Below are 25,896 nucleotides of genomic sequence, written 5' to 3' on the forward strand. Positions count from 1 at the left end.
ATTTATGCCACAATAATTTTCTGTTTCCAGTTTTGCTTAGGAGAAAGGGTGCTTTCTTCGACACCATTAACGTAAAATAAATAGCTAATGGGAAAATATTCTAGTCTTCATTTTTTTAAAATTATCATTTTTTTAAACTGGTTCTCTAATATAAATTGTATTGATACAATTTTAGATTTGGCACACTGTATGCATTGTGAATGTTGTTTTTAGGAACTGTGCTTCATGGGGTTTATTGCTCATTCAGTTGTGGTTACTGATATGTGTAGCGAGCTAATTTTTATTATTAATAATATTTTTTAGATTTGGCTTTGATTTTATCTGCTCTAGACAGAGTATTTAATACACTTTTGTTGACAGTAAACTTCTAGCTTAATAATACTATTCTGTTTGCATCTAATGATGGGGAATAATTTAAATTTTTTTACAAATATTGCCAGATGGATGAATCTAATTAGACGATATGAACCAGATTTACAATATTATTAAGTATCAAAGGTAGATGTCTTGTAGCATTTACAAAACTGTAAGATACCTGCCAATATTCAAACCGAATAAATGGTATCCAAACTGCTTAGGTCTGCTGCTTGCCTTATATGTCTGAATACATTTTGAAAATATATTCACATATCCCACAAAATCCTGTTTTTCTCCTCACATAATGAGGAGTCAGTGACCAGTGCGTCAGCTGGTCCTGACCATGAGAGAACACCCCGACGAAAGAACGTTCGGATATTTTTCACAGGATTGATACTATCAATATTTTTTCCATTGCTAAACATCCCAAATCACCTTATTTCACTTTGCAGCTTCTCACATTGGCATTTAAATATGAGGCACAACTACAGGAAGATCTCACCTTTTTCATCCTCTCAATATGAATTTTGTGACTAAAAGAAAATAAATCTCTCCCAGGATGAGACTCATCTCTCATAACTTCAGGGTACCTGCATCTGATTTAGGTGTTTATGGTCCCTTTACTGTCAATATAGCGCAGGAGGTGATGCCTTTGACCAGATATAGATGTTTGCTGGAGGATGAGAACAATGATATGTTATGCTGTACTGACTGTTTAGACAAAATTCCTGTCAACTATAATGGGATCTTAACATCTGTATCGTATGCAGACACCTAATGTTAGGAGAAATGAATACCACCAAAAGTAAAAAAGATTTTTTTCTTTTAGTAGAACATCTTGAAAAAAAAAAAAGCTACAAGCCAATCTTGGTTGGCTCCTGTTAGAAAATTTATGGGAGTCTTTGCTGCTGTTGGGCCTATTCAACATATCTTGCAAGACTTTTTCCTCTTGAAAGATGATCTTAGACTGATAAGATGTAGTCATAAAAATAAAGCACAAAATTATTGCTTTTCTCGTGGTTAAATCTTGTGTGGCAGATCACAACTATAGTTCACAAAATACTTTTTTTCTTTTTCTAAGAACAAATAGAAAAAGGTAAATGTTGTCTTCCTTAAGAGTAGTAGTAAGAACATCCCTACTGCAAAATGCATGAAAACTAGATCAGGTATACTAGCAGTTTCTGGATTTCTGAAGAGCAGAAGACTGTTGATTTTTAGGCTACAAAACTGATTTTTCTAGAAGGAAGGTCAGATGCCTTCATGCCAGATGGGAGTGGGAAGTCAAAAATGCAGTCCAGAATCTGTATTGTATGATTTAAGGAAAAGATCTCATTAAATCATACACTAAAGTATAAACTCTTAGATTCATCTGAGATTAAATGGTGCCAGATTAAAACTTTTTTCCATGCTAGGGTCATATCTCATTTACTACAGAATGTTGTAGGGTATGCCATGCAGTAATCAAGGGGCAAAACTCATCTTTTTTACTAGGAAAGGCAAAGTAGTTACTTTACTTCAACAGATCATGGCAAAAAAGGATTCTGTAGATTACCAGGGAATACTACAAACAACCCTCCCCCTCAGGACAAGATACAAGAGGCATTTTTACCTATTTTTCCTATTGTCCTGGTTTCAGCTGGGATAGAGTTAGTTTTCTTCTTAGTAGCTGGTAGAGCGCTGTGTTTTGGATTTAGGATGAGAATAATGTTGATAACGCACTGATGTTTTGGTTCTTGCTGAGCAGAGTTTACACTAGTCAAGGACTTTTCAGCTTCTTGTGCTCTGCCAGGTGCACAAGAAGCTGGGAGGGAGCATAGCTAGGACAGCTGACCCAGACTGGCCAAAGGGCTATTCCATACCATATGACATCATGCTCAGTATATAAGCTGGGGAAAGAAGAAGGAAGGGGGGGACATTGGGCGTGATGGCGTTTGTCTTCCCAAGTAACCGTTACGCGTGATGGAGCCCTGCTTTCTTGAGGATGGCTGAACACCTGCCTGCCGATGGGTAGTGAATGAATTCCTTGCTTTGCTTTGCTTGCGCGCGCGGCTTTTGCTTTACCCATTAAACTGTCTTTATCTCAGCCCATGAGTTTACTCACTTTTACTCTTCCGATTCTCTCCCCCATCCCACCGCGGGGGAGTGAGCGAGCGGCTGTGTGGTGCTTAGTTGCTGGCTGGGGTTAAACCACGACAGTCCTTTTTGGCGCCCAACGTGGGGCTCGAAGGGTTCGAGATAACGACAGATTTAATTGGAATGTGCTAGATCGAAGTTATAGCAGGTATTGCTGTTTAGGTATTAATCGGCAGGCTTCTGTACTTGCCATGGGGCTTGCTTGCCTTACTGTATATTAGAGTCTAGTGCTCGTTAGTGGCTGCTTTTTGCTTTTGCTGCTTGCTGTACTGCTGAACTGCTTATCATCTTACTCTGCTGTGCCTGGGAACATTTTGATAACAACAACGGCCATGCGCCTGGTCTGGCAGATGGCCAGGGCATCGCTGCTGTTTCTGTGCTGCTGTACTGGACAGGCTGGAACTCCAGTGTGAACTCGAGTGGAAGGGACTGTGACCTGTGGATGAGTCCATGCGGGAGCAGGACACCCCGAAGCATCTGTGGACGTGGATAAACCCATGCCAGAGCAGGTATGTCTCGAAGCATCTGTGGCCATGGTTATGTCTGTGCCGCAGCAGATATACCTCTTGAAGGGATTGTGGCCCAAGGATAAGTCCATGCTGGAGAAGGTACACCTCGAAGCATCTGTGGCTGTGGAGAAGTCCATGCTGCAGCAGGTATGCCTTGAGGCATCAGTGGCTGTGCATGAGGTCATGCTGGAGCACCTCAAAGCGTGTGGCCATGGGTAAGGCCATGGTGGAACAAGCTTACTTCTGAAGAGACTGTGGCTGCGGGTAAGGCCACGGTGGAACAAGCTTACTTCTGAAGAGACTGTGGCTGCGGGTAAGGCCATGGTGGAGCAAGTTTACTTCTGAAGAGACTGTGTCTGCGGGCAAGGCCACGCTGGAGCAGGTATATCTCTGAAAGCATTGTGGCCCATGGAGAAGGCCATGTGGGAACAGGTGCACCTCTAAGTGACTGTGGCTGTGGATAAATCCATGCCGCAGCAGGTATACCCCTGGAGAGACTGTGGCTCATAGACAAGGCTCCACTTGGAGCAGGTAAACCCCTAAGGGACTGCAGTCTGTGGATAAGTCCAAGCCGGAGCAGGGGCAAGGGGAGGAGTCCATTGCAGTGTTAAGCCCAATGGTCTGGTCCAAAGGGGCCAGGGGTGGAGACTGTAATGGAAATACCTTTAAATTGTTGTAATCTGGGATTCGAGTTGCATGTTATGGGAATTACTATAGCAAGAACCCTTTATTGCTAGCCAGGCTAGGAGCAAGGGGAGGAGTTCCTTGCAATGTTAATCCTGGCCCAAAGGGGCCAGGGGTGGAGATTGTAATGGATATACCTTTAAATTGTTGTAACCCATGATTTGAGTTGCATGTTATAGGAATTACCATACCAGGAACCACCTGAACCAATGGAGAAGAAGCCTTACAAGAAGCAGTGCAAGTGCAGCAGTGACCCAACCTGAGCTGGCTTTGGTGCCCAATAACTCCACGCAACACACCACCTCTCCTGTCCTGAGTGACCACCATCACAGATGGAGCCCAAAGTCACGGACTAAATGAACTCCATGGACATTATGTGGACATTTGTGGATATTTATGGACATTTTACAGACATTTTACAGGGGTGGTCCATAAAATAAGTGGGGTGGTGGTTAATGAGGATGTATTGGATAATGTGGGACCTGAGCATGACGTAAATGGTATGGAATAAGGGGTGGATACTGTCCTGGTTTCAGCTGGGATAGAGTTAGTTTTCTTCTTAGTAGCTGGTAGAGCGCTGTGTTTTGGATTTAGGATGAGAATAATGTTGATAACGCACTGATGTTTTGGTTCTTGCTGAGCAGAGTTTACACTAGTCAAGGACTTTTCAGCTTCTTGTGCTCTGCCAGGTGCACAAGAAGCTGGGAGGGAGCATAGCTAGGACAGCTGACCCAGACTGGCCAAAGGGCTATTCCATACCATATGACATCATGCTCAGTATATAAGCTGGGGAAAGAAGAAGGAAGGGGGGGACATTGGGCGTGATGGCGTTTGTCTTCCCAAGTAACCGTTACGCGTGATGGAGCCCTGCTTTCTTGAGGATGGCTGAACACCTGCCTGCCGATGGGTAGTGAATGAATTCCTTGCTTTGCTTTGCTTGCGCGCGCGGCTTTTGCTTTACCCATTAAACTGTCTTTATCTCAACCCATGAGTTTACTCACTTTTACTCTTCCGATTCTCTCCCCCATCCCACCGCGGGGGAGTGAGCGAGCGGCTGTGTGGTGCTTAGTTGCTGGCTGGGGTTAAACCACGACACCTATTCATGTTGTTGTCCCAAAAACTTGGATCCGTTACCCGGTATGCGTCGCCCAATTCACACACAGAGTCGAGGTATTTTTCCTTTATTACATAAATGTGCAAATACAGGTGCATGGTAAAAACCAGCACACCGTTGATGTAAGCTAACAGTTATTTATACAATCATATAATACATATTCGTTGTCTTTTATTAAATAATTGGTTAAAATTCTTCGCCTGCCATGTAAATTACTACGCATGCTCACTATGATTCTCGAGAGCTTTACTTGCTTAATCTTTTGGGTCGGTGGGTTTCTTGAGTGGGTGGTCCTTGAGTCGGTGGTCGTGATCTCCCCCTGCCGGAATTACCTTTCCCCTAAGTTCACTTAACTTTGGCAACACTATGCAGTCTTTCACAGGCCGTTAGCGAAGCAAACTATAATTCACTTTGGGGTTCTTTGTTTTCCGACAGATATCCTGTTTAATGATACTGTAGTATTTTTAGGGTAAAAATGAGCAAGGTTAATCTTTACTGACATCAATGTCCTAATCATTTCTTAGCCTCTGCAGTTAATGCACCATAGCAAAATTTTACTGACTACACAATTTACCTCAAAAAAATCACTGGTTAAAGAATAAAGTCTATTATAAACAGAGTAGGAAAAAAATCACTGTGCTTATGGGGAAACATGGACTATTTGCAAAGAGCCTGCATGTCTTCTGCAATGTGCAATCCTGCATCAATAACATCCTAGAGTACTAAGAAGGTATCAATAAGCACGTGGATGGGGACACTCATGGAGATAGTGTGTTTCTGCACCAAAAATTACTAAAGAAACTATCTTGCCATGGAGCAGGAAATAATTGGACTGAAAACTGGTTAAAGGATAAGAAGCAAAGAATAGAAAGCAAAGCTTAACAGTCACTTTTTAGGCTAGAGATGAGTCAGCAGTGTTGTCCCCCAGGGATCAGTGCTGGCACTGGTGTTATTCCTGGAGATGGCAGTGAGTAGTAACATCTTTTTCCTAGGAGTTCTGATGAACGTTTTTTGGAGGATGTTCTGAGTCACCAAACTCTAGCATGCCTACTGCTAGTGCTCCCCAAGCGCCTTAAAATGGTACTAGACCCATGCTCCTGCCTTCCCCTCTGGAGGCAAAGGAACAGCTGAGCACTCCTGTCTGTTAGAGCAGCTGCCTCCAGAGGAGACATGGGAATGCAGACACATCTCTGTGCCTGTGTGAAGCCCAGCACAGGACTGGGCACTGCTGCATGACACAATTTCTGTGTTGGTGATATCCGAGACCTCCATCCCAGGCTGCTGTGGCTCCTCAGAGAGCCTGGGCTCTGGAGGACTCAAGAACAGCTGTGGTGCCTCTCGCTTCTCAAGGCACATTTAAGCCCAGCTGCTCTGGCAGTCCTGAGTTTGTTCCCAGTTTAGTAATCATTTGAATCCTTACCTAAGGAGATCTGTTCCTTGTCCAATCAAATAAGACATATTTAAAGGCAGTCTTACTTTTTCAAGCTTGTGAAGAACATATTTTTCTCACTGAGATCTGCAACAAACTGTAAACTCTCAAGTGTAAAGTGTAAAGTGTAAACTCTCAAGTTTAGAGAGTGGGTGGCATCAGAATGTTCTCTTTATCCAAGCAGATGTTTTAAAAAAAGTATTTGAAAATTAAAGTTGAAGACAATACCCATTGATTATTATTCTCAGTAATACTGAACTAAGGTATTGGTCATAAATAATTAGCGAATTATTCAAAATCCATATGGAAAGTCAGAATCCTCTGTGGTTTGACCTTACACAGAACACTTCTCACATAAAAATTTCAGTACAGTAAAATGCCAGACTAAACTATATGCCTGGTTTTACCTAATCCCATCCTCAGTAATTTTAAATATATTACCTCTATGGAGTAATCCAGCTTCTCTAACCCAGTTAAAACAACATGAAGAATTTGGTGCTACTTGAAGCAAGACATTTCATTTTAAATTAATTTCATTTCATTCTAAAACCATTCTATAATGCCTCTGCATATTTCACTGGTTGTGCAGGCATAACCCTTGAAGATCATTAAAAGATTAAAATGCGCATAAGAAGGACAGCTTCGTGATTTGTTTCAATGAGCAATCACATTACCAACAGTATGCTCAGCAAGGAGATACTAGCAGTGCTCATAGAGCTCAGACTCCGTGTTTCTCCTATCAAAATTGTTAGTGAAACACCCATACTCTTTATTTTCTTCATCTCTAAGCAACAATGCCCTACATATTCTTTGCATTTTCAATTTACTTCTTGCCTTTCTTTTTTATTCCATTACTGGAAAGAAAACCACCAACTGCCTTGCCATTTTTCAAGCAAAAAAAAAAAAATAAATAGGGAATTCTTTTTGAATTTTTATTGCTGTCTAAAATTTTGATTAAAAAGTGAGATTGGTGTATAAACCAAAGAAAAAAAAATCTATATTTCTGGTAGAAATGCTACTTACTGTCAGCTTTCAATATTGACTTAAGCTATAGGTCATCACAGTTATACTCACTTTAGCTTAAAGTTATTAACTAACATTCCCAGTAGTATTTTTACATCCATTTGAAAAACAAGTTAGAGCCTGCCATCTTAAACATCGTTGCCATCGATCTTAATCAACCCTCACAGCAGACAGGTACAGCCTCTTCTCTGCCAGTGGTAGCTCCAGATCAACATTTTGCATGGCTCAGCTAAACACGTGCTCTGTCACAGCAATTCCCATTTGTTTCAAGTTAAGGATCACTGGGCTACAATTAAGAGGGTTTTTTAAATCCCTCCCAAACTGCTTTTTATGCCTAAGCATGAGTTCAGCCTGCCTGTGTTTTGGGCTGGCTAGCACTTGCAAATGGGGAGCTGGATAACCGCACGAGATTTGTAAAGCCTGGCTTTTGCACAGGAACGCTGCCAGTTATCCAGCATCTGCTGCTGAGAAAGTTGCAGGCTGCTCTGAGGGTGCCACAGAGGCAGCTGAGCAAAACTATCACTCGCTAGTACAAAATTAACTAGCACAACTAACAGCACGTGCTAGTTTCTGCGTGCAGTCTGCGATACCCTGTGCAGCCACAGCCAGTCCGAGACAGAGAGAGCGAAAGGACAAAACCCTCCTTCCCACCTCCCACTGATCTGTGTCAGGCATGAGCTTGCAGCTGCCACAGAGCACTTTTGGCAAATCTGGAGGCAGAGAGAAATGGCAGCAGCTGGGAGTACACAGATGCCATGTCACAGTCTTCCGCCTCCTCTTCCTCCCTGTGGTTTTAGAAGGCTGCTCCTGTCACCTGAACTACAGAGTATACTAGAGTAAGATGCTCAGTTTAGCCCACTGATCTTCAGTTAGGCAGAGACCACAGGTACCTGGAGCAGCTCTGCAGTGTCTGTTACAGATATTCTTAGGGGCTCATGCTTAATAAGTTGCTTTTTGAGTGATTATCCATACACACACAGACCCTTAGGCAATATCTCTTAAGATGGAGACAGTCTCAGCAGCAATGCTCTAATACACCCTGTGCCATCACATGCCACTCGTGGACAGATAGGATGCTGCATACTGTGTGCACCAGGCAGAGCCAGAGCTTTATCCATTTGTGACTGTCACCTTAGCAAGCAGATATTAGACTTTTGTAAACATTTGTATTTGGTTTCATTTTTTAAAATTCTTCATTTTCCCTTTCCTCACTCCATTTTGCTGCTAGTACTTACTCTTTAAAAAAAAAAAAAGACTGAAACTTTGTGCCCTTTGTCACAATTTTCTCCTTTTCCTTGAGCTTCACCTGCCTCATTTCCTTATGAGAGACACTTTTTCTTAGCAAGAAAAAACACTTCAATAACAATGTCTACTATTGGGAAGCTTTCCTCTTCAATCAACCAGCAGGTAGTAGATACCTTTATCAGAGAGATATACATACTGTTTCTGTTGTCTAGAAGACCCTACTCTGGCAAATATAAATAATTTCACTCACAGATGCATTAACGGATGACACAGAAGTGTTTTCAAACTTGGGGACCATGGACCATTCTGAACTGCATCTCCTTTTCAAGACCTTTCACAACCTGGACCCTACACTGGAAGGGGGAAGAGTAGACCTTCTGCACATCTGACCTGTATACCACAACCAGTCTCCACCAAACCTCTAAGAAACGTTTCTGGCTGATGAACTCATGCCCAAAACCTCCCAGGCCACAGATACCCATCAATACATAGACATGCTCTGAGTAATTTTGCCCACTATATAATTTGTACAAAACTAAGGAGCAGAAAAAGAAAAAAAAAAAAGAAACAGCAGGTTTTTTCCTGAAGTTGAAGCACAAGCTCTCTAAAGATCTAGCATTCCATTCCTCTGCCTGAGAATGGCAGCCCTCTTTGAGGTCCACCTCAAAATCTGCTTCTGGAGCTAAATACCTATTTATTCACCTCAGATTTCAATTAAAATCAAACATTTCCTTTCCTAAACCACATACTCTGAGACTGAGCTATCACTGCAAACCTAGGATGTCAGGCACATGTATTTTGCACCTATACAAAACAAAATCCTTTAGAAAGCTTTCTGGTCTCTTCCTCTGCTATGGCAGGCTCCAGAGGCACACCTATCTTGAGGCAGGGACCCAAGTACAGCCCAGCACCCTGCAGCGCTGAAGGCAACTCCTGGGAGGATTCCCATGTTCCCCTGAAGGCTGAGGAGACCTTGGTAGCACCTCTGGGGAGGGCTCAGCCCTGGAGGCCAGCAGCAACACTGCGGAGAGCTCGTATGAGAGCAACATGGCTTACAGGATAGCAGCAGAGGACATTTTTTCCCCCCAAAACCCCAAAATTCTCTTTCAAGTTGCAGAATATGCGGTTCTGGGGGAGGAAGAGGTACTACTTCGGGGCGTTGGGGTGTGAATGTGGTATATTGACAGTCAGCTGAGGGGAAAAAAGTTACTTGCCAGTAACTAGTTCTTCAATACGTGTTGTCTAATACGTACACCTGGTATGTATTATGTATGATTGCAATCCTCCCTCACCTCCACAACCAAGTCTCCTGGACAGGTTAGGACTTGCAGTCTGTGAGGACTGAAAAGCACAGGCTGTGTGCCATGTGTATGTGTGCGCATGCAGGAGAAGAGATGGGGGAAAGGAAAAAAGGCTTCTCTGAGCAGAACTTGTGACCTAGACTAACAGTTTTAAACCATTTTGTAACAAAAGAAATTCAGCAGAAATTCCAATATTCACAAAGCAAGAAGTCCAGAGCAGGACACCAGGCTTGCATATGCCACAAACATGAAGCAAAGAGCTAAATGGGCCATGCCTGCTCACTTTTTGCCTATGTGTTTGCAATGCAGTGTCCAAAACCTTTCCCCTAATCTTGGAAGCACCAGGTGACAAATCAATCGAGTAGGAGTGCGAGATAAACTAGGTTATGGATGCCATTAAATACACAACCTGCTGATGCCCTCCATGTGCTTCAAAATGGTCAGGGACTAGAAGGACTGGGTTGGATGCACAGCTAGGTAGCAACATAATATTTTTTAGGAGTGGACATATAGAAACAAAGGCCTGGCCAGGGATCCAGGTTCTTCCTGTTCCTGAGAGACCCTCACGTTCTTCCCAGACAGACTTTCAAGCAGGCTCCCCATAACAAACTGCCTTACCTTGGCACCCTAAGCACATCCTCTGAACAGCTGCATCAAGCATGTCCATGAGCTCCAGCATCCGCCACCCCCTTGCAGGGGTTTCTTTAGAGAACAAACTTAAAATATACATTTAAAATATTGGAATAAGATTTGTCTTTTTTTTAAATATTGATGTGAATGACAAACAATGATTAATTTCAGCAGCTCTCTGTATACATCAGAATACCCACATCCTCATCCCATGAGTTTATTGTTCCAAAAATAAGCCATAAATAAATTCACGCTGAATTAATGTGATTATGACAAAAGCCTTTCAGGAAAACTTTGCCTAGGCATAACCAATAGTAATGTTTCATTCTTCATTTTAAGACATTAAAAGGTTCCACTCTTATTGCAAAAATGTATGTTTTTCTGAAATGACAGTTTCATTTAAAGCTAATAAAAAGGAGTTCTCCCTTCCCCATTACATGAAATCACAACCCCTCTTCTGTATATTACTGTTCTGTAATTTTAGAAAGGATTAACTTTACACAACCTGTTTCACTAACATCCATATATTCACTTCCATGTGCTGTACTATGAAACATCCTGGATAATAAACCTTGAGATATTTGGGCTGTAAATGGAGGAGCCAACTCAACCAAAACTACAGCTCTGCTGCTGGAATCGCAGCAATAAACACAGAAAGTGCCTCCCTTCAGTTTTCTTTCCCTTAAATCCACTTTCAGGAAATTTGCCAATCTAATAATTTCATTCACCTCAGTAGTGTTTTTTCAAAATTTTGCTGTCCTGGTTTCGCCTGGGATAGAGTTAATTTTCTGCCTAGTAGCTGGTATAGTGCTGTGTTTTGGATTTAGGATGAGAATAATGGTGATAACACACTGATGTTTTGGTTCTTGCTGAGTAGAGTTTACACTAGTCAAGGACTTTTCAGCTTCCCATGCTCTGCCAGGTGCGTAAGAAGCTGGAAGGGGGCACAGCCAGGACAGCTGACCCAGACTGCCCAAAGGGCTATTCCATACCGTATGATGTCATGCTCAGTATATAAACTGGGGGGAGTTGGCCAGGGGGCAAGGATCACTGCTCGGGGACTGGCTGAGCATTGCTTGCCAGGTGCTGAGCAGTTGCATCACTTGTTTTTCCTGAATTGTACTTCTCTCTTTTTGTTATTTTCCTTTTCATTGAAACTTATTATTATTATATTTGACTTCAATTATTAAACTGTTCTTATCTCAATCCATAAGTGTTCTCGCTTTTACTCTTCCAATTCTCTCCCCTATCCCACTGGGGGCGGGGGACTGAGCAAGCAGTTGTGTGGTGCTTAGTTGCTGGCTGGGGTTAAACCACCACAGTCCTTTTTGGTGACCAACGTGGGGCTCGAAGGGTTGAAATAATGACAGATCTGACCAGAGTGTGTTAAAACAAATTTGTGATAAGCATTCATTATATTAGTTTAATAGTCTCTAGTCACAATGTTGATTCATTTGCTCTCAGAGCTGTTGTGCTTGCTCTCAGAGTTGTGTTATGTAACACCTTACTTGCCATATGCACTCCCTGTGGTGCTGTTTATCACCTCTGGGAGTTGGATTAAAGTTATCGCTTTGCTGTACTGTGTAACACTGGCTTATGGTATGACAAAATTATCGATTATGAGATGATTATACTCAGCACTGCTGTCATCCCCATACTTCAGGAACCATCTCTCGGAAACTATTAATAATTACACTTTTTACCTCTTCTCCTCGGATAGCCAGTCTACGGGGGAGAGACATTCCTTCCCCTTCCCCATCTACTCCAGGCTGATTACAATAGCTCTTGAGAATTTTTAATATCCTTGGGATGTTCAAACCAGCATGGTACAATTGCTATATCTCCTGAATATGTTTCAGGCCTTGTTTAAGGTTAAGCAACTATTTAAGAATACCACCCAGAGATCTGCCCCGACGCTGGATAGTTATGAGTGGCAGGGTGTGTGGGAGAGCATGGGCAAATGCCTAGGATGGTGGGGCCCTCCAGTGTATTGGAACTTCACCCCTGAACAAGTGCAGAATCCTGAAAAACTAGTAAAGTATTTGGAAAAAGTATGCTGTCACCCTGGCAACTCCAGAGAGACACAAATCACCGCAATGTGCTGGGCCCTGGCCCATGCCTACTGACCCCTGTTCAACACTATTTAGTACCCTCAAGGAGAAAAGGTGGTCTCTGGATGTGATGACAAAATGACAGGCACTGCGGCTAAGCCAGCCCCGAACAGCAGGCACTGCAGCTACTCCAACCCCCACGACAGGCACTGCGGATAAACTAGAGAACCAACCTGTGCTGGTATCAGTCGCCCCTATGCCGAAGAAGAAATATTGGAAGCAGAAGTCAGCTCGTTTAGTAAGGGATGAAGAAGCTTCTTCTAAGAGGGAGCAGGAGGAAGAAGTAGAAGAGGCAGATGACTCCGAAGCAGGGCCATCACAAGAACATGAGGAGGAAGAGAGGAGGCCACTTCTCGGGGAGGAGGAAGAACTCATAAATGAGATGGTAACCACCCAATCCCTATGCCTGAGTGAGCTGCGAGATATACGAAAAGATTTCATCCGTCGTCCAGGCGAGCACATTGTCACCTGGAAGTGCCGATGCTGGGATAAGGAGACCAGTAGCCTAGAATTGGAGGTGAGGGAAGCCAAGCAGCTGGGATCCCTTCCTAGGGAAGGGGGCATTGACAAAGCAACTAGAAAAGGGGCACAAGCCCTCAGCCTCTGGAGGCAACTCCTGTTAGGCGTGAAGGAAAAGTATCCCTTCAAGGAAGATGTATATGTCACCCAGGCAAGTGGACCACCATGGAGAGAGGTATCCAGTACCTGAGGGAATTAGCTGTGCTGGAAGTGATTTATGGTAACCTGGACAACGAGCAGTTATCCAAAGATCCAGATGAAGTCCAGTGCACATGACCCATGTGGCGGAAGTTTGTGCGGAGCACACCATCATCGTATGCAAACTCTTTGGCAATAATGACCTGGAAAGATGAAGAGGGACCAACGGTGGATGAAATGGCTAGCCAACTCCGGGAATATGAAGAAAGTCTCTCTTCCTCCCTCGTCTCGGCTGTGAAGAAACTGGTCCAGCAACTCAAAGAGGATATATCCTAGTCCCAACCTGTACAGACCAGTATCTCAACCATTAGGAGTAAGCATCCCTCTGCTCAAGAGGGAGGATATAGAGGGTACACAGCACAGGCCACCCTGTGGTTTTACCTGCGTGATCATGGCGAGGACATGAGGAAGTGGGATGGAAAAATCTACCTCGACCCTAGAGGCACGGGTACGTGAGTTGCAAGGAAAAACAATCACACAAGGGGGGGGGGTGTGTGTCTTCCAGGAAAACTGCTGCTCCAGTTTTCGGTGGACAGTTCCCCAGACAGAGAAGAAGGGCCGATCTTACTCCTGATTTTAATGAAAGAACGCCTGGCTCATATGTACAAGAAGTGAGTAATGACTGCTATGACCAGGACTAGAGGGGCCCTGCCTCCAGCCAGGTGGAGGAAAGGGACAACCGGGTGTACTGGACTGTGTGGATTCGATGGCCTGGGACATCAGACCCACAGGAGTAGAAGGCTCTAGTGGACACCAGTGCACAGTGTACCCTAATGCCATCAAGCTATGAAGGGGCAGAACCCATCCGTATTTCTGGAGTGACAGGGGATCCCAAGAGCTGACTGCATTGGAGGCTGAAGTGAGCCTAACTGGGAACGAGTGGCAGAAGCACCCCATTGTGACTGGCCCAGAGGCTCCGTGCATCCTTGGCATAGACTACCTCAGGAGAGGGTATTTCAGGACCCAAAAGGGTGCCGGTGGGCTTCTGGTATAGCTGCCTTGGAGACAGAGGAAATTAAACAGCTGTCTACCCTGCCCGGTCTCTCAAAGGACCCTTCTATTGTGGGGTTGCTGAGGGTCAAAGAACAACAGGTACCAATCGCTACCACAACAGTGCACCGGCGGCAATATCGCACCAACAGAGACTCCCTGATTCCCATCTATAAGCTGATTTGTCGACTGGAGAGCCAAGGAGTGATCAGCAAGATTCCCTCACCCTTTAACACTCCCACATGGCCAGTGCGAAAGTCTAATGGAGAGTGGAGACTAACAGTAGACTATCGGGGCCTCAATGAAGTCACGCCGCCACTGAGCGTTGCCATGCTGGACATGCTAGAACTTCAATACGAATTGGAGTCAAAGGCAGCCAAGTGGTATGCCACAATCGATATCGCTAATGCGTTTTTCTCAATCCCTTTGGCAGCAGAGTGCAGGCCACAGTTTGCTTTCACTTGGAGGGGCCTCCAGTACACCTGGAATCAACTGTCCCAGGGGTGGAAACACAGCCCCACCATTTGCCATGAACTGATCCAGACTGCACTGGAACAGGGTGGGGCTCCGGAATACCTGCAATACACTGATGACATCATTGTGTGGGGCAACACAGCAGCAGAAGTTTTTGTGAAAGGGAAGCAAATAGTCCAAATCCTTCTGGAGGCCGGCTTTGCCATAAAACAAAGTAAGGTCAAGGGACCTGCACAGTTGTCCTGGTTTCGGCTGGGATAGAGTTAATTTTCTTCTTAGGAGCTGGCATAGTGCTATGTTTTGGATTTAGGATGAGAATAATGTTGATAACACACTGATGTTTTAGTTGTTGCTAAGTAGAGCTTATACTAGTCAAGGACTTTTCAGCTTCCCATGCTCTGCCAGGTACACAAGAAGCTGGGAGGGGGCACAGCCAAGACAGCTGACCAAAACTGGCCAAAGGGATGTTCCATACCATATGATGTCATACCCAATATATATACTGGGGGCAGTTGGCCAGGGGGCAGTGATCGCTGCTCGTGGATTGGCTGGGCATCAGTCAGCAGGTAGTGAGTGGTTGCATCACTTGTTTTTCCTGGGTTTTCCCTCTCTCTCGCTGCCTTCTTGTTTTCCTTTTCATTACAATTTGTTGTTATTATTATTGTTATATTTTATTTCAATTATTAAACTGTCTTTATCTCAAGTCGTAAGTGTTCTCATTTTTGTTCTTCCGATTCTCTCCCCCATCCCACTGGGGAGTTGGGGGAGTGAGCGAGTGGCTGTGTGGTGCTTAGTTGCTGGCTGGGTTTTAAACCATGACATTTGTCCATTTAGATGTGATATCTTTGTGCTACTGGATTTGGGTTCTACTCTAATGAATAGTTCCAATTAGCTTTCTATGGGCAAGTGCTCCTGAAATGCATCTGCCTATGGTTGATGTTGTACATAGAGACTTGTGTAGCAAAATCAAGCCTTAACAGCCTCTTCTTCTTCCAGATTCACATCCTCAAAGTATAGCTATTCTATAACCTTAATAAAGTATTCTCTCTTGCCGTTTCTTACATCATTTAAGGTCCCAGTACACTAAGTGTACTGGGGGGGGGGGGACATCAGCATTTAGCACACAAAATGGGGGGTTGCTGAGGGTTGAAGAACTCAAATGTACACACACAAAAAGTAATTTATATTGACAAATAAGGAATGTTGTTTATTAAGGCTGTGCTTCAGAAAGAGGATGTTTAGGGTTAAGTAGCCTTCATCAAGGCACAGAATGGGAAGAGGTAAGCACAGCTGACGGTAGAAGATAAGTTATGTAAAACCACTAGCGAAGTATGCATGCATGCATGCAAACACAATTTAGAACTGCACAGCTGGTCTTTGTAGCAAAACTGAACATAGTTAAAAGGAAATACTGTGACTTTTTAATGGCCAGTTTTACTTCATTATTAAAAACATGGCAAATATTTCCAAACATAAAATTCACAATTTGAATAAATGAAATATTTTAAACAAAGTACTTCACAGATCTGAACCCCGCGTGGTTGTACTGTCTGGTCTAGAAGCATTTTGTAGACATCATAGGAGCATTTCACACAAAACTGAAAATGTCTTTCAGGTGAATAAGAAACAGGACATTTCCACAGACATTTCTAACACTTTTACACTTTCAAGTAGTTGAGTTCTTACGGCCACTGGGTTTTGTAACAAATGTGTGCTACAGCAGTACGGGTTCATGGATTCCTTTAGCAGCAAAGGCCCATTTCAAAGGGCACGTGGTCTTTTCGGGTTGATCTGTTTACTGGCCTGTTCTTCCTCTTGTAGAGCTGCCCGGAAAGATTTCACTTTATCTTTAATGAAAAAGAGAGAATGAGTACTGATGTGCCTGTGCTCAACATACATAGATGTTGAAACTAACCCCTGATGCTCCACATCCTGGCCCTAATGCTCAACAAAGAACATTCCTCCACAAAAACAGCTGACACTACAAACTACAAGAGGATTGAGATAAGTTTAAATTCAGTACTCACCATACAAGCAAGTTGCTTAGCAACTTAGTCCATTCTTAGATGCTACCCCTGTCTCTAGGCAGGATAGGTTTGGAAACTGCACAGTTGCATTGTGCAGCTCAAGAAGAAAAAGAAATTGTACAATCTCTGGAAGCAAGGTCAGGCTTTGCAGGAAGATTACAGAGCCGTGGTTCATATATGCAGGGAGAAGACACGAAAGGCCAAAGCTCAACTAGAGTTGAAACTGGCCAGAGTTGTTTCAGACAACAAGAAGGGCTTTTAAAGTATGTTAATAGCAAGAGGAGGTCTTAAAGAAAACATTGGACTGACACTTGTTGAAAATGGTCATCTGACTAATAGGGATGAAGAAAAGGCGGAAGCATTCAATGCTTTTTTTGCCTGAGTCTTTAATAATGCTGCCCAGTCTCCTGAGTCAGAGGACCACAAGTGCGGGAACAGTGACTTTCCATTTGTGGACACTGAAATTGTAAGGGACCAGCTGTATCAGCTGAATGGTCACAAGTCCATGGGGCCTGATGGGATTCATCCCAGAGTACTTCAGGAGCTAGCAGATGTTATGGCAGGACCCCTTTCGATCATCTACCAAAAGTCTTGGGAGTCTGGGAAGGTCCCTGCTGACTGGAAGCTAGCCAATGTTATTCCCATCTACTAAAAGGGCGTGAGGGAAGACCCAGGGAACTACAGACCTGTTAGTCTAACCTCAGTACCTAGAAAAATTATGGAGACGATCATACTGGGTGTTACTGAAAGGCATTTCAAGGACAATGCAATCATCAGGCACAGTCAACATGGGTTCACAAAGGGAAAGTCCTGTTTAACTAATTTGATATCCTTCTATGATAAGGTCACCTGCCTAGTGGATGAAGGGAAGGCAGTGGATGTAGTTTTTCAGGATTTTAGTAAGGCTTCAGTAAGACACCTCAATGTCTGTCTTGTAGTGAGGGGCCCAAAACCGAACACAGTATTCGAGGTACTGCCTCACCAGTGCCAAGTCCAGAGGGACGATCACTTCCCTAGTCCTGCTGGCCACGCTATTCCTGATACGAGCCAGGATGCTATTGGCCTTCTTGGCCACCTGGGCACGCTGCTGGCTCATATTCAGCCGGCTGTCAACCAACACCCCGAGGTCTTTTTCTGCCAGGCATCTCTCCAGCCACTCTTCCCCAAGCCTGTAGCATTGCATGGGGTTGTTATGACCCAAGCGCGGGACCCGGCCCTTAGCCTTGTTGAATCTCATACAGTTGGCCTCGGCCCATCGATCCAGCCTGTCCAGATCCCTCTGTAGGGCCTTCCTGTCCTCCACCAGATCAACACTCCCACCCAGCTTGGTGTCATCTGCAAACTTACTGAGGGTGCACTCAATCCCCTCATCCAGATCATTGATAAAGATATTAAACAGGACTGGCCCCAATACTGAGCCCTGGGGAACACCACTTGTGACCGGCTGCTGGCTGGATTTAACTCCATTCAGCACCACTCTCTGGGCCCAGCCATCCAGCCAGTTTTTTACCCAGCGCAGAGTACACCCATCCAAGCCATGAGTAGCCAGTTTCTCCAGGAGAATGCTGTGGGAGACAGTGTCAAAGGCCTTACTAAAGTCCAGGTAGACAACATCCACAGCCTTCCCCTCATCCACTAAGCGGGTCACCTTGTCATAGAAGGAGATCAGGTTAGTGAAGCAGGACCTGCCTTTCCTAAACCCATGCTGACTGGGCCTGATCGCCTGGTTGTCCTGTACGTGCCGTGTGATGGCACTCAAGATGATCTGCTCCATAACCTTCCCCAGCACTGAGGGATGATGAGCAGGTACACAGCACTCTGGGTGAAGAACTGGCTGAACAGCAGGGCTCAAAGGGTTGTAGTGAATGGGGCTACATCTGGCTGGCGACCAGTCACCAGCAGTGTTCCTCAGGGTTCAATTCTAGAGCCAGTTCTGTTCAATATATTTATCAATGATCTGGATGCAGGAGTTGAATGCACCATTAGCAAGTTTGCTGATGATACCAAACTGGGAGGTGCTGTTGACTCTCTTGAGGGACAAGAGGCCTTGCAGAGGGATCTACATAGATTGGTGCATTGAGCTATGATTAATGGGATGAAATTTAACAAGTCCAAATGCCAGATTCTGCACCTGGGACAGAGTAATGCCAGGCACAAGTACAAATTGGGAGAGGATCTGGGGGTGCTGGTTGACAGCAGGCTCAGTATGAGTCAGCAGCATGCCCTGGGAGCCAAGAGGGCAAACCACATCCTGGGGTGCATCAAACACAGTATAACCAGCCGGCCAAAAGAGGTGATTATCCCTCTGTATTCGGTGTTGGTGCAGCCTCACCCTGAGTATTGTGTGCAGTTCTGGGTCCCACAATTTAAGAAGGATGTGAAGGTCCTTGAATGCATCCAGAGGAAGGCAACAAAGCTGGTGAAAGGGCTGGAAGCCAAGTCCTATGAGGAGCGGCTAAGGACTCTGGGTTTGTCTAGTTTGGAGAAAAGGAGGCTGAGGGGCAACCTCATTGCTCTCTGCAGCTTCCTGAGGAGGGGAAGTGGAGAGGGAGGTGCTGAGCTCTTCTCCCTGGTATCCAGTGACAGGACACATGGGAATGGTTCAAAGCTGTGCCAGGGGAGGTTTAGACTTGACATTAGGAAGCATTTCTTTCTCAAGAGGGTGGTCAAACACTGGAACAGGCTTCCTAAAGAGGTGGTCTATGCCCCATGCCTGTCAGTGTTTAAGGGCATTTGGACAACACCCTTAATAATATGCTTTAACTTTTGGTCAGCCCTGAATTGGTCAGGCAGTTGGACTAGATGATTGTTGTAGGTCCCTTCCAATTGCAACTATTATTTTCTATTCAGTTCGATGCTATTCCCAGCATGTAACCTGTTCACACTTAAATTATGCTTCTAATTTACAGAGTATAGGGAGATACACACCGCATACTTCCTTTTCCTTCCCAGCAGCTTGCAAACCATCCTTAGATGCATACAAAATTGTATTTAGTGTACAATCAGTCACTTCTGTACATTCTAATACCCAGCAGAGTAAATTCTACTCCCCCCAATTTTTCATAGAATCATAGAATTGTTTAGGTTGGAAAAGACCTCTAAGATCATCAAGTCCAACCATTAACCTAACACTGCCAAGTCCACCACTAAACCATGTCCCTAAGCACCACATCTACATGTCTTTTAAATATCTCGAGGGATGGAGACTCAACCACTTCCCTGGGCAGCCTGTTCCAGTGCCTGACTACCCTTTCAGTGAAGAAATTTTTCCTAATATCCAACCTAAACTTCCCCTGGCGCAGCTTGAGGCTGTTTCCTCTCATCCTATCGCTTGTTACTTGGGAGAAGATCTTCTCCTACGGTGGGCGGTACTTCATTCTCCCAGTCCCTGCCTTTACATTCTGTGACTTGGGCAGTGTGGCTATAGCACTTGCCGGTGAAGACCGAGGCAAAAAAAGTCATTGAGTACCTCAGCCTACTCCATGTTGGTTGTATCCATTTCACTCATTGGGGGGGGTACAGTTTCTTTCATCTTCCTTTGTTGTCCTATGCCTGAAGAAACCTTTCTTGTTATTTTTCACGTCCCTAGCCAAGTTCAGCTCCAGCTGTACCTTGGCTTTCTTGATCCCCTCCCTGCACTCCCTTGCCATATCACTATAATCTCCCCAGGATGTGTATCCCTGCCTCCACTGCCTATGCATTTTGTTTTAGCGACAAGGATGTTGTGCAGGACAACTTTTCTGTGAATATGAAAAGCATTTGTGATTAAATTTTGGAAGTAAATAGATAAATGCATCATTCGTTTGTTTCATCATAACTAGCACAAGAATGGGAGAAACCTGAGAAAGGAATTATGGCATCCTTTCATATTTCTATTCCCCCCTCCCCATTCCCCAGTAATATGCCCAAGAACGGGAAGAAGGAAACCAAAATGATAGCATAAAAAAGTCAGTCCCAAAGTGACAGGAATAAAAGCTGAAATATTCAGTGACCATTATGTGTCATGAGCATAACACAGAAGTTACTGGGAGAAAGAATCTTTGACTTAAAACAGTTCTTCCCTCCTGTAAAGCTATACATGTATCATGCAAGGATCTCTTAGATATCCTTTACCTCCAGTATCTTATTTCAAAAGCAGTATCTAATAAATTTTGGACAAACAGGGAGTCACCTAAACTGTTTTTTTCACTGCTGGTGTCTCAAATTGTCTTTTCCTGAAGAGGAAGTCATCATCTATAAGAAGTAAAGGAATGCACATCTAATTCTTTGCTAAAGTATACTGGTGCCAATACAGGCAAGCAGGCCACATCCGATTTGCTTAATGTATTCTTCTAACTTACAGCAGATACTCAGACTGAGTAAAAATAAGATTTTTATCTTATAAGGAGTTTTCTAACACAGATCAAAAAAAAAAAAACCAACCACCCTTGGATTTTTACCAGTATAGCATGTCTGCTGAAATCCAAATAGATACAGAAACTAAAATGAAAAATTCATTTCCATGAGGTACCAAGCTGACAAGCTGATTTTAGAAGACAAGTGGAAGAGTCAATTTTGGGAACTAAGAATTATCTGCATTTTTTTTCTCAACAAAGAGCAGCTGACAAAATTTTGACAGAAAGGCTGCTGAGGAAAAAAGTAGGCTAACAACAGCCAAGCTACTCAGAGCTCGATGCCACTCAAGCACAGACTGAAAAACAACAGCAGGCTCCCTGCTACACTACAGAGTGCAACAGAGCAGGAACTGGGAGTTCCTACTACTTTTTCCTCATTGCATTACCTTCTTTTTTCGTACAGTTCTTTTGGATTTTCTTTTTCCTTCCTTTATTGTTTTGGAACGAAGGAAAAAAAAAAAAACCAACAAAGTTGCAGGATCAAGTTTATACTTCCTGGAGGTAAAGCAGAGACTTTTCCTTTAAACTAGGATGAACTGAACACAGATGTGAACTTGTTCTTAGGCAGCAGAATAAATGTTCCTTCCACAGAACATTACAGGACATCATAAGGTGAAAAAAGACCCCAAAACATAACCACACTCTTTTTTTTCTCCTCATTATTACTGCAAGTCTCCATGGCATATGAAAATGCACACAAAAGTGATTAAAAGCAATCTACCTCTAAGTTCGGTCAGAATATCAATTTTTTGCTCTAGAATTGCTTCAAGTTGGGTAGCATAAGAATCCACATCATAGTCTACTTCTTCTGTCATCTCAAGAAGAGCTTTTTCATCTTCCAGCCATCTAATAGATTCCTAGATAAAAGTTAAAAAAAACCCAGCTAAATACATAGCAAAGTTTCAAGACAAGTTTCAAGACAACAAGCTGAATTACTTACTCCTTTTCTCAAGATGACCACACTTTTACTGTCTAGTCACCTCACTATAATAGATTTCAATCCTAAAATGAATCCTTATTCCTAATTCAGCAAAATTGTATGTTTTCTACATAGTTTCTTAACTCCAGTGGTCACACCAGCAACAGATAAACCTCAGCTACCCCAGTTCTCTTCAAATTTAGAACATTAGGTGGTTGTAAAGCTAAGAAACTCAGAACTTTATGTCATGGTTATGTCCCCTTAAGCAGGTATCAAACTTTGAAGCCAGGCTTCAATTTTAAGTATGGGCTAGTTGCCACTGACTATAATCATAGTATCATTACTACAGTCAAGGAGCCAAGATAATTCTGGCCATACTCAAAACCAGTTTTGAGAGAAGCTGTATAAAAGAAGACCTATTTTAAGCTATTGCATGAGCTAACTACCCAGACAGATAAGAGTACTGTAAAAGTTGGTTAAAGCAGCTCTTAGGCATCCTTGCACTCCGAATATTACAGAAAAAAAGAGGGGGAAAAAAAGAAAAAAGTCTTGCAGCAAAGAAGAATGCAACCAGGAGCTTAAAGCTTACAGAACCATGCAAAGCTGTGATCAGGAGAACTGATCCCATTGGAAATGCTTTGATTTAAAAAAAAAAAAAGCAAGCAGCTGACAGTTCTATGCGTGCTGGGCCTGAAATACTAAAATTAAGTCTTTCCCTCTGTGCTCAGTAGTCCAAGTAATATTGAAAGCATAGTCCAAACCCCATGTATGTTTTGTTGGCTTTCAGGACAGATAGAGCTCACATTGGGATAGGATTCATCTCATCTAATGTAAACTCATATATCTAAGAAACAAAGGAAGACCAACACCTCTAGAGCACGATTCATTCAGTTGCTCTATTTTAGACATTTTTGTTAGGATAGGATGTTTTGTATCCCAGAATCAACAGCTTCCAGGAGAAAACTGACTGAAGACAACTTCTGCGTATTACAGCTTGTAGATTTTGTATTGGTGCAGCCCATCTCCACCCACGGCATAAACTAACATGCTATGCTGCAAAAGAAGGGAGCTGAGGCTTGGACACTTTTCCTTCTAATGACTGCTGTGAGGAGCAGTTATCTCCAGCATAAGGCCAGATGGACACACGGAGGCAGTAACATCTTAAATTAACGCAGCTCATCTCTCCAGAAGTCGCAAGCATTAGGACACAGCTACGGCATATGCCATAAGACTTTCACACTTCTGCATGTTTTACTTCAGGGCTAATGTTTCATAACTATATCTCTACATCTGTTGTAAAATGTGCTATTTAGCATCCTACTGTATTATATGAACACACATCAATGTTCCACTAAGTTAGATACCTAAATTGAGGAGATGTGTGTATTCCCTACAGGTTTAATGTTTTGCTGTTTTCTTGCAGCAGATGCACCAAATGGACAGCCTGCCTAAAGACTCTAAGGTTATGAACAGAAGCAACTCACATTTCCTTCTGAAAACTAGTAATTCATACTTATTATTACAATTTATTTTGTGAATGTAAAAGGCTCCAAGGTGCTGACCAGCATTACACTGTGTGGGCAGTATTCCTTCCAAAGACCCTGACTAATAGCAAGTGAAAACCTTTATGTATCTGTAAAAAGAAAGCAAACAGGCAGTTAGAAATATATTTGTTTCTTCTGGATCTCAGTATCTCAGAGGAATATGTCACAGAAGGATATTTAGAGGAGATACTTGGAGGGAGTATCACAGTATCTTAGAGGGAGATGACCAGAAATGGTGCTGATAGAGACATTACTATGTAGAGACATTACTATTAATTACCAGCTTTGGCATAGGAATATTGGCATAGATTAGACAGTGAAATTGAAAATTTCAAGACCAATCTGAGTAAGCTCCCTGCAACTAGAAAAAACAGTCACTAATGCTGGAAAAGGACTAACACAGAAAATATAGTAAATAGTTAAAATAGTAAAAAGAAAATAGCAACTTTTCTTATGACGAATGAAGTCTATTTAGGAATGTTTGTTGAGAAGAAAAGGAAAATTTTATTAAATTTCTGGGATGGTAGAAAAATATGCTTCTCTTTCATCATGGGGACAAAGATTAATGGTTATGGGATCTAAACATCTGTTCCTATTTGTTTGCTACAATGGGCTTAGCATAATAAAACAATTTAGAAATCTCTAACAGCAGCGGAATGACCAGATGATATCCTACATCTTCAAGAGTATGCACTTTCATTGGGAAAACCTGAATTCCTGGATTAGGATAAAACAGAGTAGAGCTCCATCTTTTACCTGGAAGACAGCCCTGTGGTCTTCTACTACTTGCTCTTCCATTTCTACCATTTGTGACACAGCTTCATGGAAAGTAAACAACTGTGGAGAAACTTCCTCTTCCTAAAAACAATAGTTAAGCTTGTTAGTCTGGAATGAACTGTTGCTACAGGAAATATATTGAATGTGACCCATCCCATCACAGAACATGAAAAGAAATATGCAGAAAGCAGAATCTGTCAAAAATAGAACTTAATACTTCTAACAAGAAAATCTCCATAAATGAGTGGACAGGGCAATAAATTCAAAATGTTCCCAGAGTTAGATTTAATTCCTATTCATTAAAAATTTCCAGCCACTAATCCTAGTGAATACTGGAAAACAGAATATTCCACATGAAAAAAAACCAAGTTATAGTAGTGGGAGGAGGAAGTCACAAGGGAAGAATATTAATTTCTAGTAGGTTTTAACACCTACAGAAAACTCATTTTCTGTCAGGGCTTTTTGTTGTGCATACCGCAATAGACAGACAACAATTTTCAAAAAAGAGAACAGCAATTACATTCAATACATTTCAGGAAATCAAAATTAAATTAATCCTTTGGGAAAAAAAAGTGGAATAAATGTAAAGTGAAATATCTAAAAAGTATATAGTGATTAATACATTAGAAGAATGCACAACATGGATTTACAAACTGGGACAAACAGGACTTCTTTAGACATAAATAGTTAACAATCAAAGGGGAAAGCGCTAGGTAGGCTGCAATTAATGTTTTAGCAAGACAGTATGGTTCCTTATACCATGCCTTTAAAATCTTTTTAAAAACACATTGTAAAGCTTAATTGAATTCCACATGAACAATGAAAAAGTATGATATGAAAGGATATCTGGCTGGAAGGACTATCCAGTGGGAAGCTCTAGGAATCACTAGCATGTTCTTATAAAATAGAGTCCTGGAAGAAGAGCCAGTTACTAAAATGAGAAATACAGCAAACACCATGAAGAGGTGTCTGAGAAGGCAGAGAGTCTTGAGAAAAATAAGTTAGGGTAGTAAGGATTTTTCTTTTCTGTCTTTCATCAGCATTTTCACAAACCAAGCTTTAATCCCTGTTGAACACTTAAAGAACCAGGACTAGAGCTGATAATCAGCAGTGAGGGAAAAATGCCCTTTAGAAGATGCTTCTCAGTCCCAGCTCTCCACTCATGCAGCCCAGGGAGACATCCTGGGAACATGATGTGGCTCTCTCCCAAACATTGCTCTGGGGTTTCACTCCATGAAAATCAGGATGTTGGGAAGAGGAATGATGGGTAGCCAGATTTCTAAATGCAGAGAAAGGCAAACTCGCTTGAAACAGGTGTTGCATGCAGGGAAAGTAATGGTCAAAAACACAGGAGTGTTAAATAAAATGGACGGATTTCCCAGGCTAATTCTAACTACCTAACAAGAGATAAAGCACACTAAAAAATGTGAGATCCTAGAGCAGACCCTGCCTAGACATTAAAAGCCCTAATCAGCAAGGAAGATAAAGAAAAGTAAAACATTCTCCTCTCACCCTTCA

At 42.9% G+C, this 25,896-nt stretch overlaps 1 protein-coding gene and 1 long non-coding RNA gene across 8 annotated transcripts in view; one reads left to right on the top strand and one right to left on the bottom strand.

The window, feature by feature from the left end:
- Positions 1–1,986: 1,986 nt before the first annotated feature.
- Positions 1,987–4,667, top strand: LOC148055187 (uncharacterized). The gene is made up of 2 exons (XR_015705824.1): positions 1,987–2,999; positions 3,850–4,667. It is a non-coding gene; the product is annotated as an uncharacterized LOC148055187 (long non-coding RNA).
- A 299-nt stretch (positions 4,668–4,966) lies between these two features.
- The window catches only part of LOC104020651 (kinesin-like protein KIF2A), a 78,174-nt gene continuing 57,244 nt past the window's right edge, over positions 4,967–25,896 (bottom strand). For all 7 annotated transcript variants that reach the window (XM_087762455.1, XM_087762451.1, XM_087762454.1 and 4 more), the window contains 3 exons: positions 24,358–24,459; positions 21,860–21,995; positions 4,967–16,564 (listed from right to left, as the gene is read on the bottom strand). In XM_087762455.1, coding sequence (XP_087618581.1) covers positions 16,479–16,564; positions 21,860–21,995; positions 24,358–24,459 — 324 coding nt within the window. In that variant the 3' untranslated portion in view covers positions 4,967–16,478. The remainder of the gene's footprint in view (positions 16,565–21,859; positions 21,996–24,357; positions 24,460–25,896) is intronic.

The sequence above is a fragment of the Nipponia nippon genome, unplaced genomic scaffold (genome assembly GCF_047370975.1).
Source record: "Nipponia nippon isolate SJK-2023a ecotype South Korea unplaced genomic scaffold, ASM4737097v1 scaffold_26, whole genome shotgun sequence".
NCBI classification, from domain to species: Eukaryota; Metazoa; Chordata; class Aves; order Pelecaniformes; family Threskiornithidae; genus Nipponia; species Nipponia nippon.